The sequence below is a fragment of the Xenopus laevis genome, chromosome 8L (genome assembly GCF_017654675.1).
Source record: "Xenopus laevis strain J_2021 chromosome 8L, Xenopus_laevis_v10.1, whole genome shotgun sequence".
Taxonomy (NCBI): domain Eukaryota; kingdom Metazoa; phylum Chordata; class Amphibia; order Anura; family Pipidae; genus Xenopus; species Xenopus laevis.
In genome coordinates, this window is record NC_054385.1 from 100,010,555 (window position 1) to 100,034,445 (window position 23,891).

The window sequence follows — 23,891 nt, forward strand, 5'->3', positions numbered from 1 at the left end:
GGGGGTTTTACTTCTGTCTTTCCAAATAAATTACCATGTTTTAATGCTTATGTTTTAAAAAGTATGTTTTGCCATCAACGTGTTTTTTTTGCTGAATTAGTTTACACTGAAATTGATCCTGGTGGGTGTCTGACAGTGACCTATTGTTAATAGACCATGTACTGGTGTTAATGAAGGATAGTCTCTCTAAAGCTTTGTGTAAAGGTGTTGCGCTGTTTTCTATTTAAATAGATAATAATAATGAATTCCATGGCACAGCCGCATTAGTATTACAAAAGAACGGAAATAAAGCAAAGCCGAAGTATTGTTTATTTAAGTAACAACATGTTTAATGATATTGCTGGTTTTACATGTCCTGTAGCAAGCAATAAGGTGTGCTACCCATTGCACTTACGCTAGATGTGGGTGTGGACTCACTCATTTAAATTGGCTGCTGCAGTTGAGCTGGATGTAGAGAAGTACGAGGCTAAGGATAACACAATCATAAAGGACTGAACCTTGGTCAAAAGGGCATTAAAAGAATAAACGTTCACTGTAAAAGGAGACCTTAACCAGACCTCCAGGGAGAATGAAATGATCTTTAATATCAGATAAAACAGACATTTAAGGAATAAAGAACACAGTGCTGGATGCTCTTCTGTCTGTGGTAGGTATCCCTACTTTCCCTATATCGATCTGTCATCTATCTATATACACTAATGCACTGCCAATCTATGTCATGTGATTTTTTATCTTGTTTGATGTGCATTATACAAGAATTAATCTTCTTCTATTTGTACACTTTGCAGTAAAGTGCTGTCCAAATAGCTGCATGTCAGTGTAATGTCCAGTACATTGGCTTACAATGAATGTTCGTTGAAGTAATATTACAAATGTGCTAAACCTGAAACGGATGTATTTCTGTTTAATAATGCAGGAAGATTTTATTTCATGCTCAGAAGCACACAATATACAAGCATTACAGAAGGCTGTGTTCTTACATTTTAAAAGTGAATCATCATTCGCCGTAAACGCTGTACTTAAGAATAAAACAAAGCTATCACATAGAAATCTTATGCCATGAAAGTATGTTTGCACTTGCTAACATACAATAAAATCAATTATCAGTAGTCCCGTACATTTCATTAAATGGCAAATAGAAACTACAGGTATGGGATTCGTTATATGGAAACCCGTTATCCAAAAAGCTTCTAATTATGGAATGGCAGTGTCCCATAGACTCAATTTTATTGAAATTATCCAAATTCTTAAAAATCATTTCCCTTTTTCTCTGTAATAATAAAACAGTAGCTTGTACTTTATCCAAACTAAGATATAATTAATCCTTATTGGAAGCAAAACCAGCCTATTGGGTTTATTTAATGTTTACATGATTTTCTAGTAGATTTAAGGTATGAAGATACAAATTATGGAAAGATCCATTATCTGGAAAACTCCAGGTCCCGAGAATTCTGGATAATGGGTCCCATACCTGCACCAAGTACTTGGTCAGACAGGTGGGACTAATTTGGCATTATTATAGGGAAGGAGAAAGGGGATGACCAGCAACAAAATGCACAAATTAAATTACAACAATACTGAACATGCCAATGCATCTGCTAGGAAAGGGAACCCCCCAGAAGGTAATTCAGACATGTCAATCAAAATCTGCCCCAACTCCTGCATGAAGAGAGAATTAAGAGAGACTGATGCCGAATGGGAAGAATATATAGATAATAGATAGTGAAGAATAACTTGATTATTTCAGAATTTTAATTGATCATATTTAAAGGGTTTCTCATTTCCATGAAATGAAGCTTGTATTAAATATTCATAATCACAAAGTTTTATTGTTAGTTGAATCCTTCTTTACAGTGCATTTTCCCTATTTACACAAAAAAATCGCATAGGACAAGCAGTTTTAAATGCACCAAGAAAATTTGTCTCGTGATCTTTCAGTGTAAAGGCACTTTAGACTTGATAACAAAGGTTTATTTCTCCTGTAATTAAAATAAATTGGCTTGCTGCACTTGAAACAGATACATTCCCATCTAATCATTGGAAGATTTATATTATAATATGCATCTGTCTTGACAATCTATTTTTATTATGACTGATAAATAAGGTTTAGCTACCAGACACAAGTGTTTGTTTAACAATGAATAATAATAATTAAGTAGTTTTACAGTTTTACTGTATATAATACAAGAAAGATAAGTACAGCTGCTATGTCAGGCACTTGCTATATATAATATGATTACATGCAGGATAATTACTGTAACTGATAACATTTATTTAATTACATCTCTTTCTATCCTTTTTTCATTTGAGATTGTTTAGGTGCCTGAAATACTCAAATGCCCAAGGTTTCTACTTTCAGATCTATTACAGACCATAATAAAGATCTGAGTTAAGGACTGAAACATTGGGGCAAATTCACTAAATGGCAAAATTTTGCCAACAAAGGCTGCACCACACTTTGTGCCACTTTGTCAGGCGTAAATTATTAATAATTTACGTAATAATTCACTAAAATGCAAAATTGAGTCTCTGTAGCTGAACGCTGGTGTTGTGTTAATTCGTCAGTGCGAGCATTTCATAGCAAACTGTAGCTAGCGTTCATTTCTGCCTAGCAGAACTTTGTTAGTATTCTTAGGCTTAGGTCAATTTGAATAGGGCAGGTACTTCTTTATACATGTCTTTATTAGAGATGTTGGTGCAAATGCTTGAAGTGGCCACTTATAATTACAAAAAACGAAGCATAATAAAGACTAAAGAGATCCTCTAATGCCCTAGACATGAGCCCACCCTACATCAAATGTGGCATGACCCTCAAATGGAAAAAAAAAAATGTTAACACAAAAATCTTTAATAGTTGGGATTTTTTAAGGCAATCCCACTTTAAAATGTGAAAAAAAAGCCAGCGCTTTTTAGAACTTTTATGATTTTCTGGCATACAGGATATGATGTCACTGACATAAGATTGAGAAGGATGAAGCTTCATGTTATCAGTTCGCCAGGTCAAAGGAAACTCTGGTGAAAGAGGTAACATTCTGCAAAATTCGCACTTTAGAATTTGCAGAATTTGCAGAGGAATGATTGTTTGCCTGTGTGAAAATTCACCTGGCATTAGGGAGTGAAACTACGCTAGCCATGGTCTCTTTCGATAGCGAATTGTCCTCTATGCCTGTTAGTAATTTGGCAATGTCCCTGCAGATGAGCTTTCTGGCAAATTTTCCCTGGCGATGGCCACTTCGCCCTTTAGGATTCTGCCCCATTGACTTGTTTGTCACTAATTACACATTAAAGGAGAGCCAAACCCTTTATATTAAAATCCCCTACCTCCTCCCTGCCCCCCCCCAGCCTTGGTGTTACCCTCGGTAAATTCCCCTAACTCTTAACTTACCCGTCGTTGCCGATTCAGCACATCGGAGTTCACAGGTGCCATCTTCTTCTCTTCGGTAATCTTCGGGTCTTCTTTCGGTGCTTCAGTAATTTCTGTGACTTTTGGTGCATGCGCAGACTGCTCCAACTGATACCGCACTTACTTCACGAAGAGAAGAAGATGGCGCCCGTGAACTCTGATGCGCTGAATCTGCAATGAGGGGTAAGTTAAGAGTTAGGGGCATTTACCAAGGGTAACACCTAGGCAGGGAGGGGGTCTATGTAGGGTAGGGGGGGTAGTGGATTTAAATATAATGGGTTTGGTTCTCCTTTAAATTGTAAAATTACGCCTAACACCTGGGCAGAAGAAACTGAAAGGACAAGGAAAGGCAAGTGTACAAACAAATCTTGGAATACATGTATATAGTAAGGATCTGGCTAAACAAATATGTATAGATCAAAGTTCAGAGGTAGTCAGTTCCCAAACAGTTCCTCCTAGTGATAGGTGCGCCAGCTCGCATTCCTATCTCTGAGCAGAGTAGGTACTTTTTGGGACCCTGCTAATTGCTAATTTTCCTAATTCCTTAATAGTAACACTGATTAGAAAAGAAAGATTGTGTATTAGGTATTGCTCTGAAAAGCAGAGGTTATTATTTTTTTGTGCATTATCTAAGCAAATGCACTGGTTGGAATCGAACCTGAGGTGCCTGCACTATATGTCAGTAATAGTTACCCTTTGTGCCACTGGGCTGGCATTGGTAAATAATGTCATTAAAAGCTATTGATGTTTTGGAATAATTAGAGCCATGATTAATTGAAGGATTATGGGACTTAATGTGGAAGACTGAACTGGGGAATCCAGAGGTAACCATTGCCTGCAAACCTCATAAAAAGATTGCAGAAGTATAAAAACTTTCTATCAGTTATTCTGCTATTGTTTCAAAACATCCAGGCCAGCAAATCTCACTTTAAAGGGGTAGTATACCCCCCTTTATTCAACATGAGTGCAATAAATAGGGCTTGAGCTCAACATACTTTTTGTCTATTGCTTTAATCACAAAAAATAAATCTAGGTTTCTTTATTATTTCTTGACCTAAACAGGACAAACAGAGATACTGAAGCTACTCCATGATTGGTCCTGGTGTGGTGTATAAGTAGAGTCCCAGTGCAGGGATATACCTCCTGCATTATGGTCACCTGCTCACAAAAAATGTCACAATGGCAGCAGGTGAAGGGAAGCCCTATTCATTACACTCATGTTGAACAAGGGTTCTAATTCACCTTTAGGCTCCCATATTTTACGTCTCACCCCTTTAGGGAGGACAGCACCACAGTATAGTGGGCTTGGCACTTTAAAAAAAACAATGCACATCAATTAGCATTTTTTTGTTTCTGTTTGAGTAACTATTGAGGGACAGTTCATACAAGTGTATTGCCTAAAGGTCAACTGAATAAAATAGAACAGGTGGGACTTTGTTTAAACAACTGAGAAGTCTAAATACGGCAGAGCTGATGTCAAACTCACTGTCATAAAAACCAGGCTTACTTCTTCAACTAAAATGTGCTTTATGTACAGGATATAAATAACTTGTATAATGTGCACGTACAACTCTTTAATTATTCTTGCCTTCTAAGCACAATTATTCCTATTTTATGCTAATTTATTTGTCAATCATAACCTGGAAAGAGACACTGAAGAACTAGTACATTTGCCCAAGCTTTACGACACGATGGACTGACTAGCTGGCATATCAGGGATAAATCGTTGTAGGACTGAGTCGGGGTGGGCCCTTTCTCTTTTCTAAAGAACCAAGCTCCACATTTCTCCTACCTTTTCCAGGTTTTAGCTTTGTGCGTTATCATTTGCTTATTTACAAACACAGCTGCAAGTGAGGTTCTCAAATGGACGCAATTATTGCACATATTAACCTGACTCATTGATGGTAATGAACCAAAACACACTCTCTTTGTATCCAGGGTGTATAATGCAAATAACGGGCACACTCTGCCATGTGTTTGTACTCTGCACAGAATAAATTACCCTTTTAGTGTTGAACAGACCAAAATCGTGGTTTTTTACCGGTTCCACTCTTTAGATAGATATTGGAAAAATTTATGCAAAATTCTCCAGTTCAGGAGTGTAGGATTTGGCAAAATTCTATAAAAGCCAGCTTAATTTAATTTAATTTCCATCAGATCTTTATTCTATAGTGTGCTTTATGTATTACTGTGGTTTGTTCAAGGTACGTGAACAAGGTATGTGAACATAATCATTAATTATACATGCAATTTATTGTAGCTTTTAACTGTGTGGGTGAGAAGAGTAGATTCATAATGAAGAGTTTAATGCTGGTACAGGTGTGGGACCTGTTATCCAGAATGCTTGGGACCTGGGGTTTTCAGGATAAGGGGTGTTTCTGTAATTTGGATCTGATTACCTTAAGATTACTAAAAATTATTTAAACATTAAATAAACCAAACAGTGTTGTTTTGCCTCCAATAAGCATGAATTGTATCTTAGTTGGAAAAAAGCACAAGGTAATTTCTATTATTACAGAGAAAAGGAAATCAGTTTTAAAAATTTGAATTATCTAATTAAAATGGGGTCCCATAATTTGGAGCTTTCTGGATAACAGGCTTCCAGATAATGGATCTTATACCTGTTATACATTTGTGTAGTTCTTGAAAAGGATTCTTAAATGTGTACATTTTGGTTTATTTATCAGGCTGCAATACATTCACTGGATATAGTTTGCTGTGTGATCATCAACTGAACACTGCACAGGATGCGGAAAGATAAAACCAAGGTTTTTTTTCTTATTACCATTGTTTGTGCAATATCTGGATTTCTGTTCCATTTTAAAAGTATACAGGATGCCTACTTTACCCGTAAGTAAAAAAAAATATACATAAACTAGTGAGGTTAGGCTGCAGGGAATTTGTTTATGACAGGGTATGAGTGTGAGAGGTGAATGCATATATAGTGCTTACGTATCAAGTGTAAGAATTTGTGCCTGTGCACTTTGAGCTGAGAAGTGTAAGAGGAGAATGAGCTTGAGTCCTTGTAGGTGAACCAGGGGCATCAGGGGCATCAGGGGCACATGACTGATACTTACAGAATATATCATTTTCATTATGCTATTTTAAATGTATCATTTTTGGAAACCATGTATTTTGTGAAATCTTCAGAAAGTGACCAGTAATTTGAATACATACTAAAGAGAACACATCAGAAATGGTCTTCTGCAACTTTACTGTTACAAATCAGGTGCAAGTTGCAGCTAAGCTATGCAAAGTTGGGGTTTCAGTACAGTGCTCTACCTGATGAAATACACTTGTTGAAAGTGCTTTGTGCTGGAAGACCCTTCCCATGCACGGGGTCATAGATACATGTAAGAAGAAATCCAGAAGCACACCAATATATTGCTCAGTGAAGTCTGTGTTTTATTAAGCCCATGTGTATCTGCAAAAAGGGCAATGTTTCGGGCCCCTCTGTCACACCTGAAGTGTTCACACAACAAAATCTCAATCTAAGGAGAAAGTGGGGGGTGGTGATGGGAGGACGGGGTGAGGGTTACATAACTCCTCCCACATCCAAGATACAATTAACTCTATTGGTATCTCAATGGTATTTATATACATATTAGTTCACAAATAGGTTCAACGTTCTTTGCTCAAATGTCCATGGCATGTTGCTTAAAAAAGTCCATTACATTCATTGTATTCTATGCAAATATTAATTTGGGTCACAAAAGTTGAAAAAGTCTTCAATCAGTTAGGGCAGAGACAGACGAGAAGACTCAGGGAGATTAGTCACCAGGCGACAAATCGACTCTTCTTCAGGCGACTAATCTCCCCGAACTGCCTCAGAATCTAAATCGCCGGCGGAATGGCACTCGGATCACTTTGTTTTTAAGTCACCCGAGTTTCCTCGTGAGGCAATAAGAGGTGAATTGTTGCCGGGTGACTAGATCTCCCCCAAGTCTTCTCATCTGCCTCTGCCCTTAGGGTTACAAAATCCACTTAGGTTGAAAAAGTCCACAATAAAGTCCATGTATAATTATTAATGACTAAAAATTCTCGAATAGATTATCCATTTGGGTTGCAATGTGTGTAAAAAATAAGGATGATAGTGCAGTACAATTTTTAACAATTTATATCACTATGACTTATATCACTGTATATCTGACATACTTCTGGCATGTGGCATTAAACCAGCATTAGCATGCTACAAGCCTGCTGCACCTATTAACACAATCCGCTATGTAAACCTTGGAATAACTTCCATATTCAGAGAGGCACAAGCTCCAGAGTTTTCCAGCATCTGTCACATTTGTGCACAATTTAGAGATGGAATGGGCAAATGGTGCTTTTTTTTCTCCATAAATTCAAAAACACATCTGTAGTTTAATTGGCACATAGTGACTCAATAGGACTGCCACTGTCCTGGGTTACTTTAAAGCAGAGCTAAAACCTAAAAATCTAAACTTACATAGAGTTTATCTCTGGGCACTTTTGCAATTGAAATTCATTTTAAATTCTGAAATATTTGCATTTTTAGACTGCTTACAGCGGGCTTATGGCTCAAATGAGGGTCAGGAGCCCCATGGTTACCTCTATACTGGAAATACATAGATGAGGTTGCTGATATGATTCTTTATCAGTGGTGGAGAAATCTGAACTTGGGCAACAACTCATAGCAACCAATCAGTGATTAGCATTTCTCAGCCAGCAGCAGGAACAATAATGAAGGAAAACATATGATTGATTCCCACCCCAAAGGCAAATTTGTCCAGACTTAATAAAGTAACCAACCCCCCCCCCCCATGACTTTAAAATAAAGCTGTTGAGTCGAAAGCCTGGTAGTAGCAATAGTAGTCTAAAATGTCTGCTATCTCACAAAACATAAAAGTTTATTTCAATTCTTTTTGGGATGGGGTTTGATTGTCTTTATATACAGTAAGCGTTCCATTAAATGGGCTGTTCACCTTCCAAAAACTTTTTTAATTTCAGTTGTTTTTAGCTTATTCCCCAGAAATAAAGACTTTTTTCAATTACTTCCATTATTTATTTTTTTAATGTTTTTCCAAAATATAAATTTAAAGTTGAATGTCTCTGGTGTTTCAGTCTGGCAGCTCAGTAATTCAGGCGCAGACTCTAAACGGCTACATTTTGCAACATTTAGTTGATACATTTCTCAGCAGCATCTCTGGAGTATTAGCAACTATTGTATCAATTCTAACAGCTGCCTGTAATGAAACTCAGAGATTCTGCTCAGCAGGGACAAAGATAAGAAATGGATCAACTAAATTTATCAATTTAGAACAGTTTACAGGGTCGGCGACCCCCCCCTCCAAGAGCTGCTTTAGAAGAAAAAAAAAAAAAAAGTAGTAATTGAAAGTAATTGGAAAAAGTCGTTATTTCTGGTGAAAAACTAGTTGTTTGAAGGTGAACAACCCCTTATATGCTTCACTGTTCATTTATAATGTTTGCCGTTTTTATGTCTTTCAGTTTCTGCACAGAACTCAAAAACCCAAAACCATCGAAGAGATACTGTGCGATATATATGTCACAAAAACAATTTGACCAGCTCGCCGTGGAAGATAAAACATTCAGTTGCAAGGCAGTTGTATGTAGAACACACTCATAAGTTTATTTACTGTGAAGTGCCAAAGGTGGGCTGCTCCAACTGGAAGAGGATAATTCTTCTTTTAAACAGCAGTCTTGGACTTACTGTAGATGAACTAAAACATAACAATGTCCACATCTCCCCCTTACTGAGAAGACTAAGTTTTTACTCCCCTAAAATGCAAGCAGAGCTTTTTAATAATTACACCACAGTGATGTTCACCCGAGATCCCTTAGAGAGACTGGTTTCGGCTTACAGAGACAAGTTTCTCCATGATGAGGAGCATTACTACAGTAAAACGATGGCAAATATGATCAAGAGAAGCGTCAGAAAAAATGGGAATTCAACAGAAAGACTGAGTTTCAAGGAGTTTGCTAGCTTTATTGTCTCAGAAAATGCATATTATAGAGACATTCACTGGAGGCCAATGTTGGAACTATGTGATCCGTGCAATATCCACTATGACATTATAGGCAAGTTTGAAACCATAAAACAAGACGCTGCCTATGTACTGAGATCAATCAGAGCACCAAAGGACCTGGAGTACCCCGATATAAAGCATTACGCCAATGAAACCAGGACCAATGACTTAATAAGCAAAGACTATTTCAGATCCCTCCCCAAAGAGCTATTTAAAAAACTCATGAATGTTTACAGATATGACTTCTCCATGTTCGAGTACAATCCTTCCATTTAATTACAAATGAATATATAAATGAGAAGCTTACACAGCTAATGGCTGGATTACATTTATATTTCTAAATAACTTCTGTTTATTTAGCAAGTAATTATAAATGGAATTTTTGTACAAGTTGAGAATATTTTCTTCTCAGTGTTTTAATTGCCTTCATAAATAATTATGGTTTAAAGGCTAAATAAATAAATGCATACTGTCCATAGAATTACAGCACTAATTTTAGAAAACTTCAGAGGCATCTGAGAAGTCAGAAAGGCACAGACAAATGTCGAAAGCACATCAGTGATTATTCTTATTTTGTTTTTTATTTTCTACATTTCACTTTTATAGTTTACATTTTTAAAATTTTTAAACAAAAAAAATTAAAGAATATACTGAATTCTCCAGCACTGAAAACTCCTGGGACAACCATCCTCTTAACTTCAAATTGGTCTACTGTATATTCAATCATTTCGTCCCCAAAGAAAAGAAGAAAGAACAATAGGCCACCCTTAAAGACTTGAGGAACATCATTTTCACGGGAAGCAGCGTAAACGATTCTTCACGGCGAGAGCAGAGAAGTTGTGGAATACTCTGCCTGGTGATGTTTTAGTGGCAAATTATCTTAATGACTTTAGGAGTGTTTTGGATGACTTATTGGAAAGACAAAATATTCATGGCTACCATTACCTGAAGCTCTAATCTTAGTTTCATGTATTTATGTGTATTTGTGTATTTTTGTATATTTGTAAAAAAAATGCTAAAAAAACATAAATAAAAATATTACCTAAGTAAACAAAAACAGCCAAAATCTTGGACTCATCAAAAAAATCATCTTTTGCAGTCAGGCCCGGATTTACAAACTTGCCGCCCCTAGGCCGGCTCTACTCATCGCCCCCGCTCCCCTGCCAGTGCCGTCCCCTTCGCTTCCCCATCCAGCACTGTTACCTCCACTTCTGGTTTCCCCCTGTCCAGCGATGTCCCCTTGCCTTCCAGGGCCTTCCGCTTTCTGTGCGTGCGCATGCGCATAGCTTAACACTCGGGAACAGCACTGTGCCGTCCCCTTCGCTTCCCCCTGTCCAGCACTGTCGCCTCCACTTCCGCTTCCCCCTGTCCAGCGATGTCCCTCCCCTTCCAGGTGCCGTCCTCTTAGTTCCCCCTCAGTGTGTGAGCGCGCATGCGCACATCTTAACACTTGGGAACAGCACTGGAGACTGACGTGAGTCTCCAGTGCTAGTTACTGATGCGGCTGGGCCACCCCTGAAATTGCGCCATAGGCCCGGGCCTATGTGGCCTTGCCACAAATCCGGGCCTGTTTGCAGTGATCGAAGAGGAAGAAACACAGGCCATTCTAAAGTAAAAACTGAAGGTAGTTTACTCAGCACTGTTGCAGAGGTGCCCACAATTGTTCTGTAATAGTTGGCTGTTCAGCTTTTATTTTTCTATTCAATTTATCCCATCAGCTCAGTGGGGTTATTGTCATCAGCTTTACTCCTTCTTTTAATATCTGCATCATTCAGTGCAGGGGTGATTTTGGAGCTCTTGCTGCCTCTCTCACCCAGTCCACACTTAAAACTTTAGCTTTGGAGAGGGTTGAGGGGTGGGCCGCATTGGGCAGAGAGAGCTATTTCCCTTCTCAGCAGTAGCAGAGCTGAATTTCCTCCCCGTCCCCATCTCCTTCTCCTCCCCTTCCCCTCCACACCCCCTACCCATCCACTTCCTGCGTTTGTGCACATGCACCCGTAGTACTGCACTGGAGACACATTCGGGAGATTCTTCCAGAAAATTCTCCCTGTCCCTGTCTCCTTCTCAGGTCTGGACTGGGAGTCAAAATAGGCCCTGCCAGTTCAAGTACAAGGCTAAAACAGCCCTCAACCAGCCCACTAAATAGTGACTTTCTATGGCATCTTACAGTAGCCCCTGTGGCATTTGCAAGAACCCACAGATCTGGGCCTGCTCCTTCTCCTCCCTGTCCCTTTCCCCATCTCCTTCTCCTCCCCTTTCCCTCTATGCCACATCCACTTCCTGTGTGTGCCCACATGCACGCGTAGTACTGAACTGGAGACACTCCTACTATTCCGCTCACTTCCTGTTCCAGCCTTCTTACTCAGCCTGCCTCTGTGCCTTAAAGGTGCACTTTAACTTAAATATGTAGATACTACAAAATATTTCTGACAGAGCTTGCAAGTAGGATCAGTATCCTGTTGAACCTGAAGGGCTGCCAATAATTCTTATGGCATTTGCAGTGTAGGAATAAAACAAGGGAATTTATGCCTGACAATAACCCTTAGCGCACTGTGCAGGATTCACATATATCCCTTATAATCTCAATTAAAAGCGTGCTTTTCCCACTACTCTACTACAGGCATCCATCATAGGTTCACTAGAAGCTCTTTGTAATGCCCCATACAGGCGCCTCAAAGACTCCCCTCTCCTACCAGAGGTTATGGCACTCCCCATACGCTTATGGGGGAAACGATATAAACCTGCAGATCTGCCCCTTTCACATATTTCTCCTAAACTTCCTCTGTGGAAGAACACTAATCTCCCTCATTTCAACAGTTTGCCTGATTTCCAATATTGGCCAAAATTGGGCGTTAGACATGTCGGTGACCTAATTATTGGACAGTTGTTCATGTCATTAGAACAGCTAAGTGGGAAGTCACTTAATCCTACCATTCAGCTTTATCGCTATCTGCAATTGCGACATGCCTTTAAGGCTCAATTTGGTTCCTTAACTGTCACTTGGGTAAGCTCGAAACTTGAATCTAGACTATGGGATCCACAAACCAAGAAACTGCTCTCTGATATATATAGGCTACTCCTGGACCCAAATGTAGACCCATTTACTAAGTCCTATCCTAAATGGTCTCAATATATCCCAGATATGATGATCATGAGAAATGGGAAGAGGCTACTGAGAGTATATATGGGTCTTTGATATCCACTCGGGACAAGATGATACAATTTAAGGCTATACACCAGCTATATGTTACTCCTCTTAGATTGAAACAAATGGGTAGGTCGGTGGATGGAAAATGTCATAGATGTCAAACCCTCAATGTAGGATTCTTTCACATGGTGTGGGAGTGTGAGGTAGTTTCTCACTTTTGGTCAGCGGTTGTCCAATATTTAAGCCAAAATCTTGATCTCCCGGGAGTAAAATCCCCGGTGGTGTGTCTCTTAGGGGTGGTAGAGGAGTTGGTGCCTCTGAACAAAACCAGGAATCTTTTACGGGCTACACTCTTTTATGCCAAAAAGCTGGTGGCGGGAATTAATAAATAAAACGCTACCGTTTATTAAATTGACCTACATTGCCAGAGGTTCATCCACAAAGTTTGATAAAATTTGGACTTCCTGGGTTTGATGCCAATCCGGAATCTCATCCCAGACCTCACCACAATAGAGGAGAGGATTCATTATGTTTGATCTGCATATGCTATGATACTGACTTGTACATGTAATAATGTCTCGGTGCACAGCCTTGTATGTGTCTGTTTTTGTTGTGCATTTTACTCGTGGCACTACTACTGTAAGGTTTTAGGTAATAGAATTCCATACATTTTCCATACAAAAATGGAACCAATAAGATGAATGTGATTCATAATTCTATTGGGCAAGAAGGGATTCACCAAGTCCTAATGTCCAGTGGGGGTAATTTAAAACCAGTTGCTGATTCTGTTCAAGTAACCTATAGTAGACAACAGCAACTAATTGTTTTCTATACATTATTATTATTATTATTATTATTATTATTAATAATATGTTTTAGAGTGCCAACATATTGCACAGCTCTGAAAAATAAATGAGTTTATACAAAGAAATCACATGAATTACATACATAGAACATACAGCGTTACATACATAACGACCAGTACTGGTACAAAAGGTGAGGAAGGCCCTGTGCAAAAGAGCTTACAATCTAAAGGGTAGGAGAATGAGACACAAGGTGTGGGAGTGGGCAAGATCAGAAATAAGCAGGTGAGAGATGGAGCATATGACATTGCATTAGGTAGGCTCCTCTAAATAAGTGTGTTTTAAGAGATCTTTTGAAAACAGAAAGGTTGGGAGAAAGTCTGACAGACTGTGGGAGAGAATTCCAGAGGAGGGGTGTAGCCCTTGCAAAGTCTTGAATGCCATTTCACTTTGAAGCTCAATCAGGAACAATATGAAACAAAGAAACAATCTGGGTGCGTGGTGCACACAGGAATAGTACCCAGTGCAACTAGAATCACTTGGGGCGCCCGACATCCCACAAATAACTGTAGGAGGGCAGAGTGGACCATCCTAAACTAGGAGATTGTATTCTGTTAGTTTGATCTCCTACATGACTTGGCGATTCCAAAGCAAAACATGGTAAGCCGATTATGATTCACCTAAAGGCGAGACAGATGTCACATTACTGATATCACTCAGTGATCATTGTCTGTAAAGAAAACTGTTGGAAAGAATTAAAAAGCAAATCCCGTAAAACGATATGTTTCACGATTGTGTATTGTAATACCTCCTCTCAATGGGCAGGTGATTAGTCATCTATATAACAAACAAGGGAAAGTTGTGCCAATCACAATTTTTTTTAAAAAACACTGGTGTCTAATAAAAGGGCAACCAAGTTTGGGAGTTTTAACCTTGAAAGCAGCAAGTAAGTTGCAGGTAAAACATAGTCCCTGTGTAAAATGTTTAATGAAGCAATAGAATTCTTAATAAGATGAAAGTTGAGTGTAGGACTGGCCAAACCAGGGATGACTGTGACGTAGTTGGCCAGCTTAAATATATGGCAATATATAGATCCCTGTTTTGCTTAAAGGGTAGGGCATTTTTTGGTAGATTAAGGCACAAAATGTCTCAATATCATCCTTCTCTTTATTCTCTTTTATGGTTATATAGATTTCTCCTTATATACAGTATATATTGCTAAAAGCCATTCAATATGAATGATCCCATTAGATCTGGAAATCTGGCACAATATGCCCAGCACAGATAACACTAGGCAATGTCTTTGTGCAAGAACAATTCTTATGGGGGGTCTAAGGTAATTAGCACTCATTTGTGCGTTTCCCTTTATGCTTGAGGGGGCCAAATGTTAGGCAGCGAGCACCACGAAGCGATCCTCTTCCTGATTCTTTCTACAGCTTGTGGCTGCGCATGCACAGTAGAGTAGAGGTTCAGTTTATTGCTGATAGGAGCACTAGCCTGGGGTGTCAGATAAGGAAATACAACCACTTTGGGGTGCCTAACTTTTGGCACCCACAAGTTTAAATTACTTTATTTCTTCTCCTTTAAATGCTACCATTGCACTGATGAGTGAATGCTGGTTTGAAGAGTGTGTATAATCAAAAGAACAGTAAACATAGCTAGACAAGCTAAGTTACACTGAGCATACTTCTTTCTGAAATAATACAGTACTGTATAATGCAGTTTATTTGCATCTACTATATACCTATAGACCTATAATCCTAACAACAAAGTTTGGATTTTAACGGAAAACCTCAGTATTGCAACCTTTATTATTCAGCATTAATTCCCTACCAACTGAGTGGTAGGAAATTCCCCTGAAGGGTAATACAGTTACCAACATCCAGTCAAATAGGCACCAGGACTATCATTGAGGCAGGTGTTAATTCCCTTTCAGTGGCACAAACAACATGACTAAACAATGGTTATAACTGATGACATCAGTAAGCAACAGAATATCCTTAGCTCTTGTGTATTATATTTATATAACAGATAATTTGGTACACCGCTTACACCATAAATCTGTCACGGCCGGCACCCAATACCAGAACAAGTGCCAAGTACCCTGGTCTCGGCTCGGCTTCACCAGTAGTGTGACCACCTTTGGGCTTCGGGAGGAGCCCTCAGCTTACTTGGGTGCCACCTGGACTTAACGAGGACTTAACGAGGGGTATAAGGCGAGATGTTCTGGCTGCCAAAGGGGCACAACCGGATAGCAAGAGTCTTTGGGCAGAAGGTCAAGTTACAAGGCATCTGAAATGTATAAGAAATGGAAATGGAAACAGGACAGACCAGATAACAGAATCGTCAGGCAGGCAAGGGGTCAAAACCAGGTAATCAGACAGACTGGATCAGGTAGAAGGAGTTGTCGTTAGGCAGGCAAAGGGTCAAAACCAGGTAATCAGAGAAACAGGATCAGGCAGGCTCTGTAGTCAATAAACAGGCAGGATCAGGATACAGAGGTCAGAATAGTCAGGAACAGGCTGGGTCAAACACGGAAAGAACAATCAGGATAGCAATTCAGAAACAGGTAGCACAAGGCTCAGGAAGAACCAGGATATCAATCCTATAACGGGCACTGGTTACAGATCTGAACGGGCCTCAAATAGGGTCCCAATTCACGCCAAAACGTGCGCAAATTCGCGCCATTGTGCGCTGGCGCAATCACGCCAGCGCACCTGCGCCTTTAAGAGACAATGAGAGGACAGGAGCGGCGCAGCGGGTGTCCACGCCAAGGACGCGCCATGGACCCTGTTGCCCACTAGACCACCAGGGTAGGTTCTTACAAAATCATTGAGAATAGTCCTTCTGACCTTATCAAAGAAAATTTTTACACAAAACTACACCAACAATAAAATCTTATGTTGTCACCAAGAGATGTCTCACAGCATGACTAATATGTACAACAGTTTATTTTCCACCCATAAGCTGTAGAAAGTCTTTGTACACCTGAGATCCAGCTTTAGTATTCTTACGTCTCTCCTTTTCTGTCCTTGACAATTCTCTTAATATCTGTTCCTAAGTATTTGTGTGGGATGATTCACTATTACATGGAGACCAGACATGTTATTACTGCTTCTGTACCTTGTCCTTTTATGTGCTTCCTACTCCTGAACACATCTTATCATTGTGCCATAAATTAATAAATGTGCTCTGCACATGGTTGGTACAAGATAAAAATATTCATATTGATATTGTTGATAATTAACTGTTTATTTATTGATGGTGCTGATCAAAGGTTTCTTGAGGTACACTACAGCAGATGATTACTTTTGTGCCCATTTTACAAACAATTAGTTGACATTATGTTTACTCGTGACATTTCATGCATTACAAAGTGAGACATTACGGGAGGAATGGAATTTGTTGGTAATTAGGTTTGATGTTGTTGGTGGCACTAGTTTTTGTTCATATTTAATGTGTTCTAAACTGGTTGGTGTGTTAATTTCTCCTTTTTAAAAAGTCATCAATCAACTTGAAACATAAGTGTTATTTAATATTTATTCTGTATCTGTATACTCTACTGTATCTCCTCTAGGGGGTAAACAACCCTCACAAAAACAGGATTTGAGTGCAAGGCAATTTTGTGTCCTGCCCACCCCTTCCAAATATTTTAATTCCAGATCCAGTGTGTTAGTTTAAATAGCCATTATCATTATGGCTGAACACCCTTTGCAAATAAACCTGTCTAGTGAGAAGGACAGGGCCCCAGTTCTGTTATCCTTCATGAAATCTTTCTTGCTTTAGTGGTTGTAAAGAAAAAGAATATTTAGTAAATAACATTGTTTTAGCAACCATAAGTATAGAAACAGTTGGAAACACTGGCCAGTAGCAAGTGGTTTGACAGAAGATAAGAACCTGAGAGACACAGCATACATCTGATATTGTTTGTAGACACTACAAATAATTGTGCCACAATTAAATTCATCAATTTGAGAGGCAAGTCAAACCCATTCAGAGGGATACAAGTATTAAGAAGGGTAGCTGGTTTTGGAACAATTTCTTGAATATTTAGTCAACAAAGCCTGGCTGTGGGATGTCTAAGGCTAGAGCCACACTAGGCAGATCTCACCTTGCTGCTGTTCTTGTTGTCTGCACCCTACAAGCATTGTCTCTGTTCAAGTGCGGTTAGTCACGGCAGATATCAGATGGGAAATGAGAACCGTTGTGATTTTTTTGCCGAAATCCGCTTTGCCTTCCAGGATCGGAGTGGATACTAGCAGAAGAAGATAAGTGGGAGAGAGGATTCCTGACCTGTGTTTCTCCACAGGTCAAGATCCGCATCGACTGGTGACTGACTGTATCCTTAAGATTTTTAGATATGTTCTTTTCGGAGAGGCAGTTGGCTGACCAGCAAATTGAGGTCAGTGGACACATTTATTAAAGAGGTTGCAGCATACACAATCACATTTGTTTATAAATTTTCATGCAGTTACTTTCCTGAACCCAGTGCCATTTAGATTTGTCACCCATATTGTCCGAGAGGGGACCTACTATTTTTTTTAATTCTATCAGTAGTGGGCTGTATTTGCTATTTGTTGAGCCTGTTAGCTGGCCTTTCATCTTAACCATAAGGTAGAATGCAGGCGCAGGGAACTGAAGTTTGACATTTATTATTTCTTATCCAATATAGACCCACAAGAACTCACTCACACTAGGAGAGGTTTTGTGTGATAATCTGAGTTGTATACAGCAATAATAATGTGCTAGGTTTTGTGCTAGGAATATGATGGAACTATGAATTCTGAACTGTACCATCAAATTCTGCAAAAGAATATCAGGATTTCCTGTAGTGGGTAAGAAAGTCTATCTACCTAGAATGGCAAAAGAGATTTAGATGCCTCTTTTTTAAACCTGAAATTTTCCCAGTCAGATTTTTATAGGGGGAAAACTCAAATGCTCAAAATGTTAAAAAGTCCAAATCCGAAAATACTCTATCTCAAACCTGTCAAGGTCATGTAAAAGTCAATTGCAGACCATGATCACTAGCATCACAGGGCTCACTATAACTAAGCTTCCTGCAGTGGCACTGCTTCACGGCAGAATCACAGGATGTAATAAATATGTGAAAAAATTGATATGCCGTATTTTTTCGGCCGCCAAACAAATTATAGCTAAAGCATGGAAAACGCCTACTCTTGATATACCTTTGGTTATGTCCAGAATAGATGGTTACATGGTGATGGAGAAGCTTACCATGATGGCTAGTGACGAGATTGATACTTTTCATGGGATCTGGGACCTGTGGCTCCGATATAGAGGACTTACTATATGACTCCAGTCCTGTCGCCCTTTACTAGAAAATACAAATACAAATACTTTGAGACGGTTCGCTGTAAGAGTTGAGTCAATATTTTGGTTTTTTTTTTCTTTTTCTCCCTTGCCTTTCTCTTTTTTTTTCTCTATCTTTACTGTCCCGAAGCCCCCCCCAGCTGAGCTCCATTTTATATTGGTACAATAACAAAGTAATAGATCATTACACATAGACATATATAATAATAATAATAATGGCTACATGCCCAGGACATGGCCATGAGAATGACCATGAAAATGGAAATAACCATGTGAATGAAAATAATTGCTGTGTATTTTGATTATAACTATGTGAATAAGATATGAGCTTCCTCCTTAATAAACATATTTATATGTTTATGAGTCTATTACCTTAACTCCTACTATTCCCTGTTCTCCTGCTAATGACTGAATAACTCAACTCCAGTTGTTCCCTGGTCTCCTATTAATACTACTCCGGCTGTTCCTTGTTCTCCTGCTAATGTCAGTACATCCATTTTATAACTAAGGAGCCATATTGAATGCACTTGATCACACTCACATTCATACATGGCCTGCCATGTCACATTTGTATCACACCCCAGCATATGATTAAACACCTTAGGGGCCCCTAATAATAATTTTCAAATGCTAACAAACCCTCAGAACAAATACCAGGCTTGTGTTCCATAGGGATCATAGGTCAGGCAGAGTATGGCAAACACAGGGTGCAAAGAGCAGGCAAAGTATGACACACACAGGAGCATAGAGAAGGCAGAACAGAGCAGGATACAGGAATCAGGACCAGTCTAATATGTACTACATACAGTGACACAGTGCTGGTGCCCCATTAGCATTTTGAATAAAGTGTGAACAGGTGAACAATGTGGGCAGTTTCAGTCTGGGTCTCAGGTGTGAACAGTACAGGGCTTTAGGGTATAAACAATAGAGGTGTCACAAGTCTGAACAATGCAGGGGGATCACGGGTGTGAACAATACAGGGGATTAGTCTGAATTTGATGTTTAAAAAATGCAGGGGCCAGTTAATCTCTGTAGTGATCCCTTTTAAATTTTACAAATGGTAATCAGACACAGCAGACAGACTTTGATGTGGAGGGCCACATAAAGGGGGGCCGCGGGCCACCAGTTGGACAGCCCTGCTCTAGAGGATAAACATTTTACTGTATTTATATTACAGACAGTGGCAGAGTATTATGTAACCCATAAAGTCACAAAAGGATATATTAAGGTCTTGAATAGTCTGCTTCTTCTGCCGGTTTCAGAAATGTCTGTTCTCCTTCAGACTTGCAATCGGTATTTGTCAGAATTGTAGAGGAAACCAGCGCTCGTGGCACGAAGTTTTGGACAAGGGGAGAATGAAAAAAATAGTAATATAGTGTAGTATTTTTTATGGTATGACACACCGCTTAGTGCATAGGCAAAACTAAGATCTTATATAGGTGCCTTTAACCCTCTGCTCATCCACACTGTGCACTTTCTGCAACGCCACTTCCCAGCATGCGATGTGTGAAGAATCAATGGTGGGGTACTTACAAACGTTTAAACGGAATAGTTGCGTTATAATAATACTTCAATGGGTCGATGGTCTAACCTTTCCAGGTCCTATGGTTCTATAAAGAGGTACTCGACATAGTGTAAAACCGTAAAGAAAATTTATTTGGTCACAGAACGATTAAAATTGCACTCACAATGTTCTTAGTAAAATACGCATAAATAGTTAAAAGTCACCGTCTCTCTGGTTCCCTGGGTCTCACATGCGGTTTGTAAAGATGATATTTAGCCATCTTGTGCCCATCTTGGGTTCTAACTCTCCTCTTGGCTTTTATTAACTAAACTGATTTAATGTTTTTGGCATCCAGAATATTTATTGGTTACTAATTTAATTTATTTATATTTAACAACCATTTCATTTATAACAACATATTTTCAGTGCACTTTGATAAATAATGTATGGTCCCATATGTATATTCTGTAAATTGTTTTTAGAATACTATATTTTGTCTTTCTCATCACACATTGTTCTTTTAAACTGACCTGATATTACCCAGTCATTGTTTCTGTTGCTTAGATGCTCACTCACTTTATGTTTATTACATCTCCTGCATTAGTTATAATTAGGATGAGCAAGACATCACACTTTAATATTTGGAATGTGGAGTAATCCACCAGCGTGTTTTGCAGTTTATTTTCCATGCTAATTTTTTCCTGTGTGATATAACCAAATACCTTTACACCTATGTATAGTTTAGAAACGTTTCCTCACACTACAAGGGAATACTTACTTGAGTGGCATGTTTTGATTTGTAGGCAAGCACAAGCCATTCACTGCTTCCTATATGTGGCTCCTGACCTAACATTTTATCCTAGAATGGTGGATGCAAATGCTGATTAGAATTTTGACACTATTAGCAATAGAAGAAGCCTGGAACTGTCTCCATTGCATTATCCTTAATTCAGAAATGCCCATTTGACCGCCATCAACAGTAGTCTGATAATTGGGCAGAAAATGCATGTAACATATATGTGAGGACATTATTGAATTCAAGAGGGTACAGAGAAGAGCAACTAAGCTGGTACAAGAAATGGGAAGTCTTAGCTATGATGAAAGACTGGCCAAATTGGGGATGTTCACGCTGGAGAAGAGGCGCTTAAGGGGTGATGTGATAACTATGTATAAATATACAAGAGGATCATAAAATAACCTCTCTAATGCTTTATTTACCAGTAGGTCTTTCCAGCTGACACAAGGTCACCCATTCTGATTAGAAGAAAAGAGGGGTATTTTACAGTGAGAACTGTGAAGATGTGGAATTCTCTCCATACTGGCTGATACATTAGATATCTTTAAACAAAAGGGGTTGGATGGCTTTTTAGTAAGTGAGGGAATACAGAGATATGGAAGATAGCTCATAGTACAAGTTGATCCAGGGACTGGTCTGTACTGGTCTGCTCTTGGAGCTAGGAAGAGATTTTTTCCCCCTCTGAGGCAAATTGAAGAGGCTTCAAATGGGGTTTCCCTTCCTCTGGATCAACTAGCAGTTAGGCAGGTTAATATAGACTTAAGGTTGAACTTGATGGACATGTGTTTCAACCTTACTTGCTATGTAACTGTGTAACTTAGTGACACCCCTCTGACTCAGCACCCTCTTGTCACACAGGTGCCTAGGATGTAGCACACATCAAAGGTGGACAAATTATGCAACTCAAGAACCTGCCAAGGCCTTCCCCTGTCACTGTGTCCCTGACTGGTGAGATACAGTTGAGGTGTTGCCCTCTTCCTTCCTCCTAAGCAGCTTAGCTGGGGACCATTCCATTCAACTCCCCCCACACCTTGTTCTATGTTGAAGCAGGTGCAAAAAATGCTTTAATTTATGTTCCACTGAATGAACACTATAGACCAAGTGTAGTTGTTTTGAAAAAAGATGACAGATTATGGAATAGTTCCAAGCCAATTTGGAGAAACCGCACACCTCACAAACCTGAGCAGAGCTTCCTGGTGCTCGGTGGTAGGGGAATCGGCAACCACCCAGCCAAGGTACGTGGAAAGATCACCGGCACACAGGAGTTTGTTCAGCAGGGCAATAATGCAGTGCACTGCATTATTAAAATTGCAAGGGCTTGCCCTGCTGAACAAACTCCTGTGTGCCGGTGATCTTTCCACGTACAGATTATGGAATAGCACAATTGGTAACAAATATTCTGCAATAAAAAGGGACTATTATTTAAAAGATAATAGTTTTACATAGTACAACACAGAAATAAATAAAATCTAATTTAAGTAAATTGTTTTAATTTCACTGGCCCCTTAAGGCCTATATGTCAGAAAATATGGTGCATTCAGACGGAAATTCGGCTCTTCTAACGCAGAGAGCGCAATTATGCGGAGGAGCCAGGATCGCCCCTGGTTTTCATAATTTGCTCCAAATAAATTTGAAGAATGCTGATTAAATATATGAGCACCACTTTTAAGACTTGTGCCATGCATGTTTCAAGTAAGTATAATAATTTGGACAATATTGTGAGAGGGCTAAGGTGTGAATGTGAAGTTAGTTAACCATGAGGACGTGGTTATTTTAACCAAGGGAAGTGTAAGGAGTCATATAATCTTTTATGTAATTAGTGTTCGTTTTTATTGGTCACAAGGCAGCGCAGTTGGGTAAGGAAATTCTTCAGGGAAAATTTGGCGATTAATAAATAGTGATAGGCGAATCTCCCATGAAATTCGCGAAACTGAGAAAAATTAGCCAAACGGCCCCCGTGTCTCGTTTTTGACTCCGGCGTCCGTTTTTGATGTCCTATAATTCATTAAATTATGCCACACGAATGAAATTGATCAGTTTCATTTGAGTGGCATAATTTAATGAATTATAGGAATTTTTAATTAATCAATTGAGGCACCTGACACTTTCTATTTATTAAATATCAACACTTAGGATAGATCAATTCTCTCTGTGTTCAAAACAATTGCACTTTCTATTTCTTATCTAGTTTTTAATAACCTTCAAGGAATACAATGGTGAATTAATTAAAGAGACATTAATTTATTACCAGGCACTTAGCACTTTATTATTTATTGAATCATCAAATAATACAGATAATATAAGCAATTTATTTTGTTAGCATCGATTGATTTGGTGTTTATTATAGAACAATTAATTTAAAATGATTTGAAGGGTTGTAAACTAATGAATTGATTCCACAAGTTAATCTCAATTTTATGGTTTTATAATTAATTATCTGGAAATATACAGGGTACTTTCACAAGTGTTTAATTTCTCTTTTTTTTCTCTCTCTTGAGTTGTCACAAGGGGATCAGATGTATGTGTATACGTACCTCCCAACAGTTCCATTTTCAGCAGAATAGTGCAGATTTTGACAGCTCAGCCCACAGTCCCACGTTTCTTACTGTAATGTCCCCACTTTTTTTTTTATCTCGTGCAATGACTCCAGAAAGTGATACAAAGTTTCTGAAACTTAATTAAAATAAGAGGCTTTTTGGCAGAGAGCCCAGAACATTCAGGAGCTGGACTTAGATACTTTTGTAACAATTTAAGATAAGAAAAGATACAATTGTAACTATTTAATATAAGCAGGTCTTCGTGGGAGAACTGAGACTATCATCTTAAAGAGATATTGATATCATTTTTTATTATCTATCATAACATTGTGTATTGTCTATATGCTATTTATAGTTT

General features: G+C 38.9%; 1 protein-coding gene across 1 annotated transcript; it reads left to right on the forward strand.

The window, feature by feature from the left end:
- The first annotated feature begins 460 nt into the window (after positions 1-460).
- Positions 461-9,690, forward strand: LOC121397310 (carbohydrate sulfotransferase 9-like). The gene is made up of 3 exons (XM_041573929.1): positions 461-646; positions 6,091-6,253; positions 8,876-9,690. The coding sequence occupies exons 2-3, from the start codon at positions 6,151-6,153 to the stop codon at positions 9,688-9,690; spliced, it is 918 nt and encodes a 305-aa protein (XP_041429863.1). The 5' UTR covers positions 461-646; positions 6,091-6,150.
- Positions 9,691-23,891: the final 14,201 nt, after the last annotated feature.

Coding starts and splice junctions, on each gene's coding strand:
- LOC121397310 (XM_041573929.1), top strand. CDS start 6,151: ATGCGGAAAGATAAAACCAAGGTTTTTTTTCTTATTACCATTGTTTGT. Junction 6,254..8,875: donor ACAGGATGCCTACTTTACCC/GTAAGTAAAAAA, acceptor TATGTCTTTCAG/TTTCTGCACAGAACTCAAAA.